The sequence below is a fragment of the Amphiura filiformis genome, chromosome 6, assembly GCF_039555335.1.
Source record: "Amphiura filiformis chromosome 6, Afil_fr2py, whole genome shotgun sequence".
NCBI lineage: Eukaryota > Metazoa > Echinodermata > Ophiuroidea > Amphilepidida > Amphiuridae > Amphiura > Amphiura filiformis.
The window spans coordinates 61538443-61553300 of record NC_092633.1 but is presented as its reverse complement, the minus strand read 5'-3'; the positions used below and the strand labels follow the sequence as shown (position 1 = coordinate 61553300).

General features: G+C 35.0%; 1 protein-coding gene across 1 annotated transcript in view; it reads right to left on the bottom strand.

The window, feature by feature from the left end:
• The window catches only part of LOC140154686 (unconventional myosin-XVI-like), a 237582-nt gene that overhangs the window by 171038 nt on the left and 51686 nt on the right, over positions 1-14858 (bottom strand). Inside the window, 1 exon segment of the mRNA XM_072177253.1 lies at positions 8932-9046. Coding sequence (XP_072033354.1) covers positions 8932-9046 — 115 coding nt within the window.

The window sequence follows — 14858 nt, the reverse complement described above, 5'->3', positions numbered from 1 at the left end:
GCAAAACTTCTCAACTTCATATCCAATTTTGCAGTTATTTCTTGGTCAAAAAGTGCCCCTGCATGAAAATCATCCCATGCAATCCTCACAAAAATTACTCTTTTCATTAAAAATCTGGGATTTATCCCTTAAATGTGTACTGCAAATGATTTGCTTGCTCACAAAAACACACTCTACTTCAACGTTTGTTTGTGGTTTGTGTTTTACATATATCCCGCTACAAATAAGGAGATGAAAAATGTCTATCCAGTACAAATCCAGATATGTCCTAGGATGAACCTACAACTTGTTTGAAATACAGGTCTGCAAATGGCAGCATGTATTCCATCTCTTGAAAATTGGACCATGTCCTACTTATTGTTATCTACTGAAGATAGCAGATATAATCACCAAATGTAGACACTATACACTCACAATTTAGTTCTTGAAAACATACTAAAAAGTAGAATCCCCCAATGTGTAATTAAGTTGGCTTATACATTTTCAGCAATTTTGATGATATTTGTCTGAAAAATTCCTATCTCTTAGCATTGTACCACATCTACTGATTACTTGGTGGTCTTGGTATGGCGCCACCCATGGGTCATGTGGGCATTAAATTTAGTGCCTTTTATTAAATGGCCTATGGTGACTGTTTAAGCACAGCTAATTTATTGCTATCTACTGAAGACAGCAGATATAGTCACCAAAGGCAGCAATTATACAATCTTAGCTCTTGCCTACATTATTGACTGATTTTATTAAAGCACAGCTAATTTATTGCTATCTACTGAAGATAGCAGATATAGTCAATAAAGGCAGCAGATATACATGCTTAGCTGTCACCTATATTATTGACAGATTCTATTAAAGGGCATTTCGTGATCCACATCATCATCCCCCCCCCCACTTTTCTAAAAAAAGTTGAGATTTTTATATCACTGGAAACCTCTGGCTACATAATGTTTATGTACAAAATATTTCTTGCAGATTAATTCGCTTAGCAAAGATATCGTGAAATTTGAATTTACAAATTACAATGCATTGTCTATGGAGCAGTGTAATACACATAATCATGAGGATGCTAGGATCACGAAATACTCCTTTAATGCATGGCTGATTTATTGCTGTCTACTGCAGATAGCAGATATACGGTAGTCAACAACAGTAGCAGCAATACACTCTAAACTGTATGTTGCCTACATTATTGACATATTCTACTTAAGCACAGCTAATTTATTGCTATCTACTGAAGATAGTAGATATAATCACCATCAGCTCTATACTTAGCATTTGCCTACATTATTGACAGATTCTATTAGAGCATTGCTAATTTATTGCTACCTACTGAAGATAGTAGATATAGTCACCAAAGGCATCATCTCTACAATCTTAGCTCTTGCCTATATTATTGACAGATTCTATTAGAGCATTGCTAATTTATTGCTATCTACTGAAGATAGCAGATATAGTCACCAAAGGCATCAGCTCTACAATCTTAGCTCTTGCCTATATTATTGTCAGATTCTATTTAAGCACAGCTAATTTATTGCTATCTACTGAAGATAGCAGATATAGTCACCAAAGGCAACAGTTATACATTCTATAGCTTTTGCCCACATTATTGACAGATTCTATTAGAGCATTGCTAATTTATTGCTATCTACTGAAGATAGCAAATATAATCACCAAAGGCATCAGCTCTACAATCTTAGCTCTTGCCTATATTATTGTCAGATTCTATTTAAGCACAGCTAATTTATTGCTATCTACTGAAGATAGCAGATATAGTCACCAAAGGCAACAGTTATACATTCTATAGCTTTTGCCCACATTATTGACAGATTCTATTAGAGCATTGCTAATTTATTGCTATCTACTGAAGATAGCAGATATAGTCACCAAAGGCATCAGCTCTACAATCTTAGCTCTTGCCTATATTATTGTCAGATTCTATTTAAGCACAGCTAATTTATTGCTATCTACTGAAGATAGTAGATATGATCATGAAATGCATTAGCTATACACTGTTTTCTTCGACATATTGACGTATTTGGTTTGTTGAAACCAGGAAGCTTGAGGAAACCCTGCAGCAGCAAGTATGAAGTGGAAACCAAATTACAAATGAAGTCGCTGGGAACAGCCGGGACTCAAACCTGGTACCTTAATCGTACAAAGTGAGGAAATATTGACCATTGTATTTGGTGTAAAAATAAATAGAGAAAGTGCTTCGGCTACTTTGTCCAATACACCAACCTGTTAAGAAATGCCTGTTTGATCTGACTGTATTTGTAAACTGAGATCCCAATTGTTTGTAGAATTCAAGGCTTCAGTGAAAATAAGATCTTGTGCGATACGACAATTTAACCAAATAATTGCCTTTTCTCATAATGGGATTAACTACTTCAAGGCATATCTTAAATTCAAAAGGTATTTGACCAGATGAACATAAGATTTTAATTAATTTGCAACAAGTTTTATTTCACACTTTTCGTGAAATTAACCTGCTAAATACAATTGTCATGTCACTCCCTTGTGCTGATGTACAAATACTAGAATTAAAAACCTGCCATTTCCTTAATTTAGGAAATTATTTTTTGTGTATCTCAACTTTGCAGCTGACTTAGGGGAAATGATCAAGATAACAAAAGTTGGCCATTTCATCTCATATAAAACAAAATATCGCCACAGGCAATTAATGATGACTGACCTTCTGCACCTGCCAAAATTACAACATTTCTAAAACCTTTTACCAGCAAAAATGACATCTTTGTGGTCAAAGAAACACACATTTGATTGGTGTTCTTTTACGTCATTAGAAAATTGAAATTGTTTCTACGTACTTTTTTTGTTGTAAAATTTTATTAGTATTTAATAGATTAGTTTGCCACTTCTGTTATTTTGAATTCTCTTGTGCAAGTTGACGTCACACAAGGAGGACAAATGCCAAAAAGAAATCAATGGGACCAGCTGCAGTCTGGGTGCGTGTCCCTTTTGCAAACCTGGTTGCTATGCGGACATCTTGAAATATTGTGCAAATTGAGAAAACATGCCCAGAAATCCAATCGCGAATATTGTTTACGTATGTCATGCATCATAAATACGACAACATATCAGATATTAGGACAGGGTTTCTATCGACTGTATGTTTGAGAGAACTAATGATCACTTAACTAATTGCTGTAGCAGAATACAAAATTTCCCCCGCTGGAGTCGAAAAAAAAAAAAAATTCCCACGCTGGTTGGAGGTTGTTGTTCTTTTTCATTGTAAACAAAATAATTAAACAACATAGCGGGTTTATCACTTCTTTAAAGCCATATAGTCGGATAGAACTTGCTTACTGAGTGGTAAGATGTATATTGTGTTTGGGAGCAAATATGACATCTACAACAATGATTTACCCTTCCCCTCTCCCTATCAATCAATGTTGGAACACATTGGGAAACCGCTGAAGACATAGGTATTTCTCAACGTTGCATGGGGGAGAAGGGAAGAACAGTTTCTGTTCTTTGTACGAAAGCGTTCCAAGACTTATTTCCAAGATTGTAGTATCAAATATATCACTCCTCAAGCCAGAACAAACCATGTCTACGTTAAGGGTAATGTGAACTTTATGAGCTTGTACATGAGATGTGTCAGAGCATGAGAGGTGTCAAACATATATCATGGAAAATTAAGCACCACCAATTTTTTTCTCTTGAGAGTTTCTGATTTTTTTAGATAGAATGAACTTTTGAACTAAATTTTGGACTTGGCCAGTTCTGGTTCTAAGCCCTCGATATTATTATGCTAATTAAAGGAGGAGATGTTCTCATCAACAACATCATCCCCACTTTTGTGCCATCACAATTTTTTTTATTATCACCTGAAAGCCAACATTTTTCTCATCGACCCTGTCAAATATTACAGGACTGAGAGATGTTCTTTGGGTTTTGTGAGACACAATGTGTTAAAAGTTTTCTACAGGGCCTTCAATTACGCATTTTTGGCTCTCATATCAAAATAGATTCAAATACTAGCCTGAAACTCTATAAGTAGGGTTTGAGGGTCAAGGCTGGGGGTAAAGGTTATTCAAGCGGGGTGGAAATAGCATGTGATGAAATCAGACCATACAGGCTGAGAATATTACAAAAGAAACGGAAAATAACAACTTATGATACTAGTTCCACTAAATGAAAATTAACTTCTGTCTCCGCTAGTTACGATCACTGAGAGACTTCAAATGGTCATATATTGCCCGACATCGATAAGCGAAGTCAATATTTCACTGCATCCTTACTACAAATATTTATGGCCAATTTATGGCTCTTAACTATGGCATTAAGACGGTTCGCAGAGTGCTTATCTTGACTTGGAGTGGTCGTTCAATTAACTCTTGATGTTTATTGTAGCTTTTTAAGCAACACACTAATCCAACGAAATACCAACTAAAACAGGTTTAAACGTCTGAATATACCAAGAAAAGAAGATAACGATGATAATGATGACGATGATGATGTTGGTGATGTTTTTCCTAAACAGACCTGATTGAAATTATAATGAAACCCTATATTACGACCAATAAAAAGTCAATCTTTGACTGGATTTCCGTCTCCTATATACATCGCTTTTCATCTTTCTATTTACTTGATGTGGTGTCCCAAATATTTACGCGCAGAGTGACCTTGCAATCATTTTAGTTATTAGTTATTTTCGGGTAAACAAAAAAAAAGGTACTTCAGCATAAGTAGGGAAGACTCCTACAACATATATTGCTCTGCTCAAGATGAGCAAATTAAATCTATTAAATAAATTCCTGTTAAAAATTGGTTTCTTCTGCTTTCCCGCACATCCATTATTTTCCCACTTCAACACATTTTAGACCCATGGTCACTTCATTGGTTTGTTGAACAAATTCTTTAAAGTTAATTTGAAATAATTTTTTCATGATTCAAAAAACATAAACATAAGATGATTTGTGTTTGTAAGTGTATCACACCTATGATCCACAATACTCTGATTTCCAATAGCCAGTTCATCAACCTTTTTTTGTTCAGATGCTAGTGTTAAAAGTGTGATAAAAATGTGATGTCATTAACCGGTGTGCAACCAATCAGCTAAATAGAAAAATAACAAATACCTTGTATGTGAACAGGCATAAAATATTTAATATCACCCATTTAAGCATAATTTTCACTAAATTGCTGTTTCCTCATTTGAGACAATTTTATTAATATTGATTTACTTGAAGTCAATGGCCAGTAAGACAAAGGAATATATATAACGGAAGGTGAAACACTTGTTTTTTTATCATTATGATTTGCAAATTGCAACTAAAAATTGCATCATAAAAATCTCACCAATTTCCGGGTACCCGAGTTACCAGAGAAATACTGCTACTAAAAAAAAAGCTAATCTTTTTTTTCAAAGCTGGATAAAGTTGTGTATGTTTAATTACCTTTGCCTCTATTGAACATTGCATACTAATTCAACGTGTCCCTGGCTCTTCAATAGAAGCAAAAGTAATTAAAATGTACAACTTTATCCAGATTTGAAAAAGTAGCAGTATTTCTCCTGTTTCCAATCTTGAATAAAAAGTAATTTTAGGGTCTATATATGCATTTTTTCAGGTGCCAGGATTCCCGGACGAAAATTCAATCAAGTACCCGAGTACATAATTACCCATTAGGTGAGAGCCGTAATTGCAACAGGGCTCAAAATACACATGGACCAATGGTAATATCCCTCAGGATTCCCCTCCCTCCAATTTCATAAAATAGCCCATAATGTGAAGAATATACTATGTCAAAGGCAACATGTTCACACGAGGGCTCAGGGTGTATATTTTTACAGAAGGGATTATATATTTCCATACCTTAATTTTCAAGAGATGTTTACTTTTCCATGACTTGACATGTTTTTCAACAGGTAAGCAAGGTGAAAGGGCTTTTTTTCCAACAACATCCAAAATTTATTCCATACCCAAAGAGTACCAAATGTTCATATACCCCTGCAAGTGAAGGCTACTTTTCATACAAACTTCTTAATCAAAAAATACTTTGTGAGCCCTGATTTTCACACTATGATTTGCCTACTCCATGTTTTCCGTTTATATAAATATTTAGAAAGGACACACATATTACAACCTGCATTATTTAAAATCCTCTATTTATTTTAAGTTGAGAGGAATTTAAAAAAATGCAAGGCATCTAGCAGTTACACTTACAGTTACCCTCAGACCTTTTCACCTGCATCTATCTCTGTTAATAGACTGAATGGCAAACATTAAATGCTTTTTAATAGCAGGGGTGTGAGTGACCACAGATAAAAAAGTCTGAAAAGGTCTGAAATTTGGAAAGCTCCTATACTTTTGTACAGAATTCAGATTTTAATCTGAATTCTCACACAACGCAAATTGTGCATTTCTGCATTTGTTTGTTTGTATGTTTGTTTGTTTGCTTATTTTAAAATGCTTCAATTGTGGACTGATGTGGCAATATTATTGCATATTGAAAAAATTCTTAAAAATCACACTGCAAATATGTACATTTTCACTCAAATATTCATCAAGTACATAAGAGAATCTCACCTCTGTGGATTTTAATCATGCATTTATTGGTCCACAATGACCACAGCATAGAGAGACGAAGACAGGCACTAGTCAGAAGCAATTTGAATCCAAGTTATTATGTATAGTAATTGTCAGGAAATCTCCTCTCAAATGGCCCCAAGAGGAACAGAATACGTGGATGGCACAAAGGCAACACCATTTACAAACTTGGGCCAAATGGACAACATAATCATGATAATAGACTCTTAATCATGCAACGTCCCCCATGCCTATAAAGACCATTTTAGATACTGCCTGGCATGGATACATTTATTACTCTCCATTATTAATAGTGGACTGCCATCATGTTTCTTCACAATACTGACCATTATCACTCTTGATTCAGCTTATTTGATCATTAAGGGTCCACCTGTACAACTAAATGATTAGCTTTAGTTGACCTGAGCAGGTACATCAGGTACCAATAACCTTTCCTTACTTACCCTGCCTGCACAAAATTCATCTCTACTAGAAATTTTACTCATTTTATCGTTATTTCACTCGGGGTAGGGAGAGGGGTATTCAAAGTTGAGTAGTTGTGTGGCTCCAAGAATCTGAAAGTAGACCCATTATTAACAATTTTCCAAGATAATTAAGACCCATTGTTATTCCTGAAGCCACATTTTTTGCCAAATTTACCACAATTTTGCAACTGTTTTACAAAATTGCAAAACAAATTCAAATTTGGGCAGCAATTTGAAAATTTGTTATACCAGAGGAACAAAAGTGAGACCTATAATTGAACCACATCTCTGTATGGTAATTTGTACTGAGTAATGTACAGATAAAACATCCTGTTTTTGATCAAATTGACCTATTTATGCTTGTTGATGATTCGGTGGAGTAGTTCTAAAGGCAAATTATTGTCAGCAGGAAACCTCTGATGATGTCCTTTTAAGAGACACTTAAACTGTGGAAACAAAAATGAGCTAAGTATGCCAACTTGATGTGGGAAATAAACTAAATAAATAAGAGGAAAGCTGTTTTAAAACCGCAAACTACAGAAGATCCGATAAAACCACAGTAATTGAAAGAATATGGAGTTTGCTAAAGCAATGAAAGGGTCAAGTAGACAATAAGTTAACCAATAGGACAAGCTGGATTTAAGCCAACATTTTAGGGTCCCAAACTCAATATTGACACAAATTACATAATTAATGGTTTGAATATTTGAATGTTAAACTGGTCCACATTTTGTGACACTTCCTAATGCTGGTTTCAAACTTTCTGCTGCTTGCCACTGAGCGGCGTGGCGCTTCATCGTGCTGCTTGCACTTGTCTACAAGCGGAGCGGCACACCGCTCAGTGGCAGTGGCATGACTCTGAAAGCCACTCTTGCCGCTCAGCACCGCTCCAAAACCATATTTTGTTCTCATATCGTCAGTGCGGCACCGCTCGAGTTTATTTGAATTCAACTCCCAGCGGTGCTGCCCCCGTGGCAAAGCGGTGGAGTGATTGATATATTGGCTTGCCGCTGGTCACCGCTGATGTTTCTGGTGCGACTGCGCAGTGAAGTAAAATCATCTTCAGAGCGGCAAAGAGGCAGGAAAGTATGAAACCAGCATAACACTTCAGACTCACAAATCACCAGGTAATGCCAAATAGCTGGGAAGGATTGATGAAGTCAGCATGGAGTCCATCTTGATGACTTTCAAAACTTCCTGCAATGATTTGGGCCCACCTAATTTTGTTACATTTGTTTGAAAGTATTAACTCAACGCAGTAGCAGTCCAATGCAAAATATGCTGTTTTAAGCATTCTATTAAGAAACTATTCATATATTATTTTTGACAATCATATTGAATAATAATTTCTTTTGAAATAAAATGTGACATGTTTAAGGGGAATCAGTCATATGTTGGCAATTTTCAATTAGAAGTTTTTTACATCATTCTCTGGCAGTTACGAATGCTACATTTTGATGCAAACTCCATCAAAATTGGATATCGGGTTACCAAGTTATGAGCAATTTATCAATGGCTGAAAATAATATAGAAGAAAAGAATTTGAACACTGTTTTTGACAATATTTCAAAACAATATTAGCGACATCCGACTCATTGCCTTGATCATGTCACAAATGCAGATCTTTGTTTGATGCGTGAGCCACATTACCTGTCCAACTATTTCATTAGTTGGACAGTATTCTAATTTGCATCCTCAGAAAGGCTATTCTGATATGATAAAATTGGATGGATTTCTCGCAATGAGTTTTAAAAATCTTGTGCTCTACTTTATCTCGCCACATATTTTAAACAACTCAAAGCTTGACTAATGAATAGCTTGAATGTACCATTGACTTGTTGGTTGAATGTTGTAGTTTGAATGTTCATAAATGTTTGTCTGTATGTTTGTTTGCTTACCTCCTTGCACCCGGCCTTCTTCTGAAAACAGTAATTCTAGATATTTGCCAAACCGACTAGAGTTGTCATTCATAACTGTTTGTGCATTTCCAAAACACTCCAATAACGGGTTAACCTGGGAAAAATTAAACAGATAAAAATGCAATAAGAATTCTAACAAAACTAACATGTTAGAAAAGGAGCTGCTGTATACTGATTATCCACAAAAATAACCTATGCAGTGAAATTAATTGAAATTTGGTTAATGACCAAGCTTTTTGATTCTAGCAGGTTCTCTACCAATGACAAAGTCACAAAATAAGACACATATTCCACATAGAAACAAGGAAAATGACAGGAATGCAAAACAATATGAAACACAAGTGGTTTCTGCATGGCAATAACAATACAGGCAGTAAGTGATATGACATAAGTAGAGATAAGGGAAGTGGGGGTAATTAAAAGAAAGACAAATATGATGAAAGGATGAATAAATAAAAACACCTAAAAAGACAGTACATCACAGGGAATAAAAACAATGGATCCTGGTAGTGAGGTGACGTAAGTGGAGATAAGTGGTACCAAAAACAAAGACAAATCAGATGCGAGGATGAATTAATACAAAAAGCTGAATAGAAATAAAATTGAATAGTTAATGAGGAGAGGAGTTTGTAACAATATTGCTTCTAATTCTATGACAATAGTTGTAACATATCAATTACATACATGTGAAAAACACAACTGTTATTCACAGAATAACATGTAATAGATGCCTGTGGAAGAGTCTGGGTTTTTAATTTGAATATATGTACTCCCCCACCCACGCCTCTTTTTGACAAATGAACATGTTGAGGCATAGAATGTCGTGTTATAGGTGTCTGTGTAAGAGTCTGGAGCTTATCTAATTTTAATACTTACAATGTGACCCCCAGTTAAAGTAGGGCAAAAAGTACATCTCCTGAATTAAAAGCATTTTTATTTCTCAAAATGTTGACTCTTTCATTTGTTTGTTTTAGTTATGGGCATATCTTCATTGATATGTTGGGGATAAAGGTCCATTCATACTACGCCGCAATTGCGATGCGATGCGATGCCGCACTGCATTGTACCGCAGAATACTGCATTGCAGTATCGCAATAAAGTTCAATACATTTTAACTTGGAAATGCGATGAGTTGCGTTGAGATGCAGTAAACAGTAATCGATATATCGGCAATGCACCGCATTGCACAGCAATAACGGCTTGGTATGAACAGACTCTACATTGGTCATGAAGCAGGGACTGCCGTTTGAGAGGAGTGAGAGCAATCACTCCTCTACAGCTCTTCTTAAGTTGCATTTGCAAGAGCGATTTATAGCTCCTCTAGATGACTAGTTAAATTCATTATGCTTTAATGGCCACAGGTGCAAACAGCTCTTCTAAAGCTCTTCTTGAAGATATCAGAAGAGCATTCTACAGCTCTTTTCTAATTTTCATAAGGCAGTCCCTGCATGAAGTTTATAATACATTAGGAAAACTGAACGTGTAGGCAGTTATTTCTATAGTTTTTCTACTTTTGTCATCATCAAAAACAGTGTTTTGTGCATTGAACTATAAAAGACATCACATTTAAGCCACTGCTTAATTTACAAAAAACTGAAGAAAAAAACAGGCTTATGTAAACATGCTTTTCATCATTTTCAAGTCATTATTTTTCAAATCCTAATGCCATTTAGGTTTTGATTTCAGGAAATAATGACAAAGGCCTGTGTACTGACAGGTTAGATGAGGAGATCTGAGTGGATGACTGTGATCAAAGTATGCTGGCTTCCTGGTCATCTAATAATGCATGGATGGATATCTTTATGTACTTCTGCTCTAGTCCCGGGAGGGATGTGAGGGATAAAAGCATAAAAACTTATTGTGACTATTTAAATCATCATCAACATCTGCGTAATTCAAAATATTCTTAAGCGATAAGGCTGCCATTTGGTAAACAACAAAAGTGCAGCCTCTGCACACATTCCAAGAATTCGCTGACCAAGACACGCCATCTAAACCAATTTAGGGGACTTGGGCACCATCTACACCATTTTAGGGACTTGCAGCTCAGAAGCGCACACCCTATTATAATATTTTGCAGTAAAGCTATGACGAGATCGTATTTTAAGCGTACATCAGGACTGTGTTTAAACACACAAGTTTGACTTGTCTCTGATTGGCTGCTGAGGCGATCTGCTAGCTGTTGCTGAGTGGAAATTTATGAATGAACTTTGCGCCATACGCGTTGTAAGCTCTGAATTTATGTGCTCGTCAAAGGTTTACTGCAAAATATTATTATAATATACCACAATAAACCGTCGCAAGCACAAGTTCTTGTATGGGTAGCAATAAGACAATAATCAGTTAGTTCCTTGCCCTGGAGAATTTCAAGTTAGCTCAATAATAGACATAGATAAATAACTAGTCCGAAATTATTTTAGAACACAAAAATCACAATAGGCCTAAGCATGACTTACGAATACATTTATATTCAAGTGAGTACACTGTACAGACATGCCTAGTATTGGTTGGGAATTTGTGGGCATGGCGTGGCATGGGGTGGCATACTATACACAGCAGCTTTACACAATCACTCACATCGTACCGTGTTCAGTAACCACCCTCAACACAATAATCTCTAATGGATTTAGCTTTATTATTTATCTTCTTTTTACAGCAAAAAAATGTGCACAATCTAAGACAGATGTGACTGGCAGATCTACAGGGGTTATTCCAGTTGAAATCCATACACCCCTATGGAAGACATGACCTTATCTCCCACACAGGGGGTGTAGATTTCAATGGAGTCACCCATTCAGGTAACCCCATTTGAAATTCACACTCCCTGTGTTGAAGATTAAGGTCATGTCTTCTACAGGGGGTATATGTATTTCAACTAGAATAGCTGAATGCAAGAGTGGGTGGTATAAATGATGAATTCTCTTGAGGGCTTCTAAATCATTTACAAATCAATTAGTTAATACTGATGAATTTGCAAATTGGATTGTGCACTCATTGCATCACTCTGATTTTTCTACATTTATAATATTGCCTTTTCTTTTCCTATTCCCTTCTTTTTCTTACACCACTTTTTTTTTTCTTTCTTCCAAATTTTTCCCCTGGTATAAATCACACCGAGGATTGATGGTTCTGATTATAGCAATATTGTAAAATTACAATTTTCACATGATGAACTTTTCATTCTTTTTTAATTTTATTATTTTGCTTATTTTTAATTTGCTAATTTCAAGTTTTCTACATAGACATATATACCATCTTTCATCATGATGTGGCAGTGACGTCAAGTGTACATTTCATTGACGCAGCCTCAAATTCTTAGCATTTGTTCAAAGCACTGGTGTACACACGCGCACACTTAAAGACGCTAAATAGATGCATGAGCGAAACAGCTGGCTCAGCGCGTTGGTGTCACTGCCACATCTGGGTGAAAAATGCTACAAAACATTTTTGTGCATTTCAATTTCACATAACGTAAGAAGAGAGCTGAAAGGATGGATATAAATGTAGTGTAGAAATTTTCACTTTGCCCAGCATATTATATTTTGTCATTTTCCCTACAGTCATTCAAGTCAGTAAGTTATCAATTTTATTAACTTTAAAGATAATTAAAATCATATTATAAGTTGTTTAGTTACTCTATTCTGATGATTTGAATACCTCAGGAGAAATTGGAAAATTGAAGTAATACATAGATTAGATTTGTTTTTACAAGACAATTGATTGTAGAAAACTGTTTTCAGTTTTAATCAGCGCTCACTTAGCGGCATTTTACCTATACTTGTTAGGAGTAAATAATCACATCAAATGATGTCAATTATTGACTCCCAATGGAAATCAATTACCACATGAGCTGAGAATATGAAATAGCAGCAAATCAAATAAACCATAACAATGGAAATTATTAATCCATCAAGTACAGCATCAGAATGTAACAAGTCAAATCATGGATGTGGTTATTCATATCATGAAATCCAATCCAATCTGGGTCTAATTATGGAACACGAGTACACAAGATATTACACTGATGGCAATGATCAATCTAGGCTATCCACACCTGTGAAACAAAGCAAAGATTGAGATATAAAGCACTTTGGTAAGCTTGATTGCAGTTTAGTGTCCAAAAGAACTTCCTTCAATTAATACAGATTTGCTTTTAATAATTACTTTCTTTGAATTTTTGCACTAAAGGCATGCTTTTACGATAACAATTTTTTTTTATCCCTTGAGAAAAATACTTTTTAAAATATGAACACTCACACAGCAATGCAGGAGGACAATTCTGTAAAGTGTATCATTAATGGGCCACTCCACATGGGAATAGAGATTTGCATTAATACAATGCGCATCAATAATGCATAATCACAGGCATAATGTGGATTATATATGGTCGGTCACCCACCTTTGCACAGAAGTTTTGTTGATTTTTGAAATTTGCGATATAATACAAATTTTATGGCAAATTATTAAAAATTGATATTTTTGATATTTAACAGTCCTCAAAGTAAAATTTATAAATCTAATAATATTTACTTAAAAGTGTATGTAGCTGGGAGGAAAAGCAGACATCATTTGAAGACTTTGTTTTTTACGTATTAAAGATATACATTTTTTCCCCATGGGAAGAACAAAAATATATGAAAGGTCAACATTTTCAAATGATCGTTGGCTTTTCCTCTCAGCTGCATACACTTTTAGTACATATCAGTAGACTTATAAATCTTACTTCAAGGACTGTTAAATATGAAAAATAAACATAGACTTATAAATCTTACTTCGAGGACTGTTAAATATGAAAAATAAACAAAATATCAATTTTTAATAATTTGCCATAAAATGTGTTTTATATCGCCAATTTCAAAATATCAAAATTACTTGATATCAGAAGGACATTCCTTGTATTCAGAATGCAATTGAATATGTCTGATGTGTACTCATGTCCCACAAAAAATACTGTGCAAACGTTGCAATCCGATCCCTTAATATGGTACGGTGTCTTCCATTACGAGTTGCATGACATGCATTTACGATACGATTGTTTTCAAATATCGCCAACATTCTCTGCATGGTGTAGCCAATCCAGATTTATCTGGCAGTCCATATTGATGCAGTTACAGCATCCCGTGTGGAGTCACCCACTAATTGTTAGACAATAAAGGTTTTGTTTTTTGCCTGCCTAAACTATTACTCCATCAAATAATGCATTACAATCTGACTAGTCAAATTAAAGAGATTATTCAGTCTGATATTCATATCATGAAACTAAATCCAATCTGGGTCTAATTAAGGAATATGAGTACACCGATGATGATCAATCTAGGCTACCAATATATGACAAAACAAAGACAAATGTTTGAAGCTAACATAAGCATTCAGGACAGCAGGGCAGTAGTTCTGCTTTTCCTAACATAATTTTCCTTGAATTTCTTGAAAAATATAGATCATCTTTTTTTTTTAAGGATATCTACTTTTCACAGTTACCCTTTATTTCTTACACATCTTAAGGTAAGCTAAAAATAAAAAAACAAAAATGTAATTGCGGATATGCATGCAGAGCCTTATTAAACTTTATGCTTTAGGGGCAAAATAAGGTGGAAAAATTTCGAAAAAATGCTAGCTAGACTGACTGCAAAGAAACTAAACAAACTAAGATGCACAGTAAGTCATTTGCACAAAAGGCCAACAAAATAAAATGGTGTGTTGCCCTTAAAGGTAAAGAATCAGGAGGGTTGGTCAGTCAGTAGGATTTCAATTTAATTCTGAAATATGAAGTTTTAACCTTTTACCACACCTGAAAAATAAAATTATGTCTTTCCTATGTTTAAAAAACTTTGTGCTGTATCTTCTAAAGCCAAATGACAAGTCAATAAAGATGTAAATATAATAAAAGCATATTGTAAAGCACAGCT